Source organism: Gadus morhua, chromosome 3 (genome assembly GCF_902167405.1).
Source record: "Gadus morhua chromosome 3, gadMor3.0, whole genome shotgun sequence".
Classification (NCBI taxonomy): Eukaryota; Metazoa; Chordata; class Actinopteri; order Gadiformes; family Gadidae; genus Gadus; species Gadus morhua.
In genome coordinates this window covers 9,178,707-9,186,206 of record NC_044050.1, presented here as the reverse complement: position 1 = coordinate 9,186,206, position 7,500 = coordinate 9,178,707, and the positions used below count along the sequence as shown (strand labels likewise).

The 7,500-nt window shown below is 45.8% G+C and overlaps 1 protein-coding gene across 13 annotated transcripts in view; it reads left to right on the top strand.

Moving 5' to 3' along the window:
- The window catches only part of cacna1ab (calcium channel, voltage-dependent, P/Q type, alpha 1A subunit, b), a gene marked incomplete at its 5' end in the record, with an annotated part of 63,461 nt that overhangs the window by 42,548 nt on the left and 13,413 nt on the right, over window positions 1-7,500 (top strand). For 7 of the 13 annotated variants that reach the window (XM_030351863.1, XM_030351856.1, XM_030351852.1 and 4 more), the window contains 3 exon segments: window positions 1,117-1,220; window positions 4,700-4,824; window positions 5,428-5,563. In XM_030351863.1, coding sequence (XP_030207723.1) covers window positions 1,117-1,220; window positions 4,700-4,824; window positions 5,428-5,563 — 365 coding nt within the window. 13 annotated transcript variants of the gene reach the window in all.

Genomic DNA, 7,500 nt, shown 5'->3' with positions numbered 1-7,500 from the left:
CATATGCACTCACCTACACAAATATGCACACACATACACATACAAATACACAAACACATACATATACACATATACATACACAGACACACACACACACTATGCATAAGCACGCACACACATGCAGTCACCCACTCAGGCCAACACAGGCAAACTCAAACACAAGCACACACACTCAGATGCACCCACACATACTCACGCAGGCACACACACATATATTTCTATACCAGCCTGGAATTGGGAGGTGCCTGCTATAGAAGTTCCTCTATAGATGTCTTTTCACTACAGGATCTCAGGGTAGACTCTTTAGCACACCTGGTGACTTAGAACATAAATACATAGATCTATAGAGAGATTATTTTATTCATATGCAAAATTAAATACTGTAGCTAAATATATGTCAGAGTACAATATCAATGATTATGTCATGCAGTGAGAAGATAAACGAGTGTGTAATTGGTTTTCAAACAATTGTTGAAAACCAAATCAAACCTGGCTCAATATTTTTCTGATCTTTTATTTTTTCGGTGTTCCATCCAAACTCTGGGGAAACTATCTGGAGTTTTTGGAAAAACATTGAGCTGAGGTTTGCTAGCAGGACCCAGGTCATCGATACCTTCTCCTGGTGAACTAGCTGCCCAGTCCACCGTAGTGGAATAGATCCAGGGCAAAGCTGACCTCTAAGCTAGTACTGAAGAGGAGCTAATACTTACTGGGAGGTTGTCAGTTACAGTAATCTGCCTGTGAAAAGACAGTTGGCTCTATGGTGTAAATTTAGTCGTATGGTGTTGTCAAAGTGTGTGTTACATCAGGGTGGGACGATAACAAACTATGTCAATTCTGTTCACAACCCATTGAAATTTTCGTAGTCTTAAATTGAACGTGAGTTTGCCGCCGAAAAAAAGACAGAGGCACCAAACAGCGACGGCTGGTGGCAGAATTGACCCTCGCCCATAGGTGTAATCTGTGTAGTGTGTTGGTGTGTGTCTAGTTGTGTGTGTGTTCTAAGTGTCTCGTGAATGTGTGTGGGTTTCCCCACTCTCCATCCCCCCCTCCCCCACGGCTCAGGGTCCCATCTCGCCAGGTCTAATCTCGCAGGGTAACTTGTCATTTTATCAGCAGCCACAGACTTGACGGTGGGCAAGATCTACGCAGCCATGATGATCATGGAGTATTACCGCCAGAGCAAGACTAAAAAGCTCCAAGCTCAGCGAGAGGAACAGGTACCGACGACGAGTGCTTCCCCCACCACCACCTCAACCTCCACCTCCTCCCCCTCTTCCTCCTCCTCCTCCTCCTCCTCCTCCTCCTCCACACCCCGGGACACACAGACCAAGTGGATTCAGGAGAAAGTTAACAGGGCAGCAGTACAATATAATGTTTTGGTTAAGTCAGTCAAAATGCACTGTGCTCCCCAACAAGCGAGCTAACAAGCTACTGCTAGATCTATTCACGTTCTTCCCTGCAATTACCAGTTAAAAATACTATTATTATCACTGTCAGGCTTCCATCTAATCTGAATAGGTCTCAGTTTTTAGCACTCTAACCGGTGTGTCTTTCTCTTACATAGCAAAATCTAACCTGAGCTTGCTATGTAGCTTCGTAGCTTTCCAAAATGCATTGATGATCCTGTGTCAAAAGAGGATTCAAAGCTAGTTAGTTAGCTCGCTAGTTGCCAGGCCTCAACACTCATACACAGTCTTTCTCCAGCTCTGTTCACTTGGTTTTCCAACAGACACACCATTGAATGTGGTGACGGACAATTTGGCGGGGGGGAGTGGGTTATCATGACAATGTTGATGACACTTGATGAATAATGACGATACCACATAGCCTTTGCTATTGCTCTCAATCAGTGCACTCCCCCTACCCTCCCCCCTCCGTGTTTGATCTGAAGATGCACCAGCCTCTCCGCTCCCCTCCCCCCCACCCCTACACCCCATACCGTTGACCTATCAGAATCCCAACAGAGCTGTAGAAGCATCTCTCCACTAACATGAACCCTACCCAGCTACTTCTCTAACCTCTTGCTTCAGCGACTCAGTTTGAACTCTAATCATGTGATCGATGGCAGGATAGTCTAGACTTGCGTCAAGTGGCTTGTGGTGTTCGACTCCCAGCCCAAAGGTTTTGGGTTCGATGTCCCACTGTCTACCTTTAGGCATTTTAGAGCAAGATGCCCTAACCACTAACCTGCTCACATATGACCTGCATCTAATGCAATTCACTGTAAGTCGCTTTGGATAGAAATTATAACTAAATGACTAATTCTGGGCAGTAGGCTGTGGTAGGAGAATTCATGGATGGAAAGTATGTTGTTTTGAAGAAGAATGCCTACACTCCTGCAAGAGAAATGAAAATAATCGAATGATGCAGAGGTGATGTTCCTGAATGCTGCCCCTCTGAATGATCGGAAAGTTCTGCACATGCTCGATCGGCACGAGCAGCCTAACTGTGCATAATGACTGCCCTGTCCGTCTGTCTTTCTGTGTTGGTTTCCACACGTCCATTTCTACAGTCTTTTCTTCCACCTCTCCTCTACCATGGTGTCACTGTATGCCTTCACACACGCCTCTTCAGCTCCACTTATCTGTCTTCTCCTTATTGCCTTCCTCCTCCAGGTCCTATTGTCTGACTGTACAATGTCTGTTATTTTTGCCTGCATTGTCTTCAACTGTCTTGTTTTTCAGTTATCAATTTGGTTGGTCTGAGATGTTTGTGGTGGAATGCCGAGTCTTTTCCCTCACCCTCTCTCTCTCTTAACTTGTACCTCACACATCCAACGTATCCATCGTGTTCCTCGTGGTCAATCTGTTTGTGTGTTCTCCCTCTGATTCCCCCCACCCATCGTCATCCAAGCAGGTGATTGGACATTAGCTAATCAAGTTCCCTTCCCGATTGGTCAATGGCGGGTGTGATTGTCACCACCAGGTGGATCTAACCAGTAACCCCCTTCTGCAGTCTGTGTTCTCTGTGTGTCCCGCTGTGTCCATCGCCCATTCCTTGGTCCGCCTGCCTGTCTTGCTCCGGTTGCTTGGGCCGTGGGATGTCCAAGGTTCTTGTAGCCGTTTGGCTTCGCATGTATCATAGAAGCCCTTCGTTATGATACATAGGCAGCAAGTGAATGGCCACCAGACGAAGCTCCGTAAGAAACACTGAGCACGGTTTAGTGGTAGAGGTTCCCAGGTATGCTATGTTACACTAGCATGTCATTAGCATCTCATTAGCATCTCAGAGTTCCACGCCCTCATAGGAAAATCAACAGACCACAACAACAAACCAAATGCAATCAGACTCTGGCCCGAGAACTGGATAGAGAAGTGGCCGCCGTGGCAGAAAGTGTGGATATTTGGTTCTCCCTCTCCCTCCTACGTTTGGTTATATCAGCTTGATACTGGCAGCGCGCCACCAACCTTCCTGCAAAGTGCTAGCACATCCTCAGCACACCTTATCTTGTAACTTACTTTATCAGCATATCCGTTCACACCCGCGTATCTGCATCCTCTGCAGACCGACACTTCTTAAAAGGACTGAAGCTTTCAACCAATATATGTGAGATATATTAGGGGTTGTCTAGTGGGAGTTAGGGGGTTTGACCTCCAGGTTTGGCACCTGCAGCCTCTCCCTTGACCTCTAGGTCTGTGTCCCTGTGCAAGAGGCCTAACCCCACCTCCTCGTATCTCAAATTCCCCTTGTGCTTTGGATAACAGCCACTACTAAAGGATTCAATCCAAACCCTGATCACACACGTTTATTCAATGTGTGTAACAACGGTAAAGGCTGCTGCTCAATCCATTTGAAGAGCTAGACGACCTCCTGTTGGTTCATGTGTCTGTGCAGGTTTGGCTTGTTGCTTGGTCTGAGAAAGCTTCATTCCATTCATCTCGCCTCATTTAGCTTACAATAGCCTCATTTAGTCTCATAATTGAACCTCCAGGCTCCGTACATGGACATGACCGGGCCCAAGCTGTCATGGACCATCACTGTCGTAACTCATCCTCCACAGAATCTGGCAGAGTCATTGCCATCAATGAGACTGCATTTATAGAATTGGATTCTATGACTTGGATTTTAAGGGGCAATGACATTAAAGCAAGTAAAATGCCACATCCCATCCCAAGAGGACTCCATTACCCAGGATACCTTTGGAGAAAGGCAGCCTGACCTCTGAACTTTGTAATGGATGAAGAGGTAGAAGTTTCCCATTGTAAGGATGGGTCCACAAGCAGATCTCCCCTCTAAATTAAATGACACTAACGCATTACACACTAACGCATTAATCCTCTTAAAATCATAATTGGGTTAATCCAGTTGAAAATGTAGATCTTGCAAAAAACATCTTTATCTATATATCTGATCTATAATTCTATATCTAAAAATGTATGACTTATAACAAAGGATATGGCTAATATCTGGTAATTGAAGCCACATTAACCTCATGACCCTGTCGTATACTTTTTCCTGCAGATGTATTAATCAGCGATTACCAGAATGTAATTGGAGAGAGAGAGAGAGATCGGTTGGTCCCGGACCCATTCAATCCTCCTCAATGGGATAACTTTGCTGTCACCTCGAGTTTGCCACTGGCGCCCCCGTGTGGGTGCATGGCGCGGGTGCATCCATTCTCTGTGTCTCGTGTGTGTGCGTGTGTCCTGAGAGTGCCTGATTCCAGCCTGTAGGCCATGTCGTGTATCTCACACAGAACCGAACGCCATTAATGTTTCAGCCCATGAAGCCAGCCTCAGAGGAAGGGGGCACCGACACTCAGGGGGGTCCCGTGGTGGTCCAGAGCCTCCCCCCTGCTGACCCTGACAACGTCAATGGCATGTGAGTACAGCACCATGGGTGGGGGTAGGTCTTCTTTGGAAGGAATGAAACTTATAGTATGTAATATATATGAGGCTACTGTAGGGCACTGCCAAGTTTAGATATTAGCATGAAAACTTTATTCTAAAGTGTGCTCTTACTGTAACACGTGAGATCGTGGCTGTGTCCACACCTTAAAGGAAATTGCATATATTGACCGTTAGTTACAATATATATACACAAACACATGAAACAATACATATTAGTATTTGTACCAATATGAGATTTTTTTTACTGCTATTGTCTGTTTTGCAATTTGTCACCCTTAATTAAAAAAAAATTAAGTACTGCATTTCACTCTTTTTTTTTTTTTTTGGGGGATTTTATTGAAAACAATCCTGATCATACGTTGCAGTGGTTTGATGCGGGAATGTTGACCAACATGAAGTTCCGTGGCCTTTACCGAGGCTTTCCCCTTGTTTAAACTCTTGACCTCCCCCTACGTGTGTGTGTGTGTGTGTGTGTGTGTGTGTGTGTGTGTGTGTGTGTGTGTGTGTGTGTGTGTGTGTGTGTGTGTGTGTGTGTGTGTGTGTGTGTGTGTGTGTGTGTGTGTGTGTGAACCAGACCTCCAGAGGGGGGTATGACAGAGAGCCAGTCCTGGGCTACAGTCAAAGCCCAGGAGGTCTTCCAGAAGACGGGCAGTTGGAGTCCAGATCGGCCCTACCCTGACGATCCCCATGACAACCGTCACAACTCCCAGGTAGGGTGGTCTCAGATTCCAGGTGCATGTGTATGTGTGTGTTGTCACCAAGGCAACGGCAATATGACATGGGTGCGATTACATCCTGTGGACCCGTCTGATCGTCTCTAACTGGACCACGTAGAAATATTTCTGATCTGCATCGTTCTAGTCTGGTTCTATTTCCTACTGATCTAGATGGGTCTAGTCTGTTTGTTACTGGTCTCGTTAAGTCTGGATGAGTCTGGTCTACGTAGGTCTGGAGCTGGGTCTAGGTAGGTCTGGTCTACGTAGGTCTGGAGCTGGGTCTAGGTAGGTCTGGTCTACGTAGGTCTGGAGCTTGGTCTAGGTAGCTCTGTTCTACGTAGGTCTGGAGCTTGGTCTAGGTAGGTCTGGTCTATGAAGGTGTGGGGCTTGGTCTAGGTAGGTCTGGTCTACGAGGTTTTGGTCTGGCTAAAACCGGTTCACATGGGTCTGGTTTTAACTAGTAGGCATGGTCATGTTCTAACCAGTTGAGGTAGGCCTGGTCTGGTTCTAACCAGTTTAGGTAGATCTTGGTTGTTTTAACCAGTCTAGGTTGGTCAGGTCTGGTCCTAACCAGTCTAGTTGGGTCTTGTCTGGTCCTAACAAGCCTAGGTAAATCCGGGTTTGTTCTAACTAGTCTAGGTGGGTCTGGTCTGCTCCTGACTAATCTGGTTGGGTCTTGTCTGGTCCTAACAAGTTTATCTTTCCCCGGTCTCAGCCAGGGTTTTTATTAGATCTTGTCAGGATCGTATTGGCAAGACAGACGCTAGCAGAAAGTGCTGTTCGGAAGAAGAAAGAAATAACTTGTGGGCTGTTGCCTAGCAACTAGCGTTGACCGTATAAATGTGTGCTAGTCTCAGTGCTATCATTTGGAGAAGGCATCTCCTTTCCCTGGTAGAGGCGAGGCCTAATCAAATGTTAAGTATAGAATTCTACGTAATCCTCGCTAACTTGTTTACCCATCACGTTTTCCTCCAGCTAAATTAATTCCACAAGAAGCTCAGTTTCAGTGAAGGACTGGAACATTGAACTGAAACTGATTACGGTTAGAACAGCCCGATACTTTAACCCATTCATCCCAGGTTTGTACCTAGTGAACGGAGACTCCTGTATATCTGTCTGAGGTGAATCCCAGGGGTTGGATACCATAATACGATACAAAGAATTGTGTCTCTCTCTCTCACTCTCACTCTCTCTGTCTCCGTCTCTCTCTTGCTCCCCCTTCTCTAAGGAAACCCATCTCCTCCTTACTGAATTATACTAAGTTAGTAGATAACAGTGCAGTTGAAACTTCTAGTGAAACTAAATGGTCAGAGAATAGTCTGATATGATACCTTCATCATATGCTAGCTATCTGTTATCTCTACCTGTTAGCTTCATGTAACTACCTGTTAACTAACGTGTTGCTAGTTGTTAACTAGCTGTTAGATTACTCGTGGCTAAATGGTTGCTAGCTGTTAGCTTACCAGTAGTCTTTTATGTCGAGGACATATCTGTTGGAGTTGGAGTCACAGAAACTTCACAATACGCATTCAAAGTCCAGGGCTTGTCCATTATATATTTTATGCTTGGAAACCATGACTGCTTGCAAACAAATATGGCGCACTGGGGCCATATTACGACATTAGCTGTCAATAAGGTGTGGCCTAAGGTGGCCAATTAGAGTCAAGCGTGTTGAAGTTCTGTGTTTTTTCAGCCAAGCAACCACAGCAACTATTAGCCTGCTACATAGACTTCCCCCTACATCTACATCTAACCACACAAACATGCATGTGATATTAACCAATCGCCTCCACCTGGCACTCTCTTTAACACTGACCACACGCACAACCTGAACGCCCCACATTCACATACAAACCGTGACCACACCCAAAACCCGAATGCCCCACATTCACATGCAAACCGGAACCACGGCCACAATCATATGATGACCC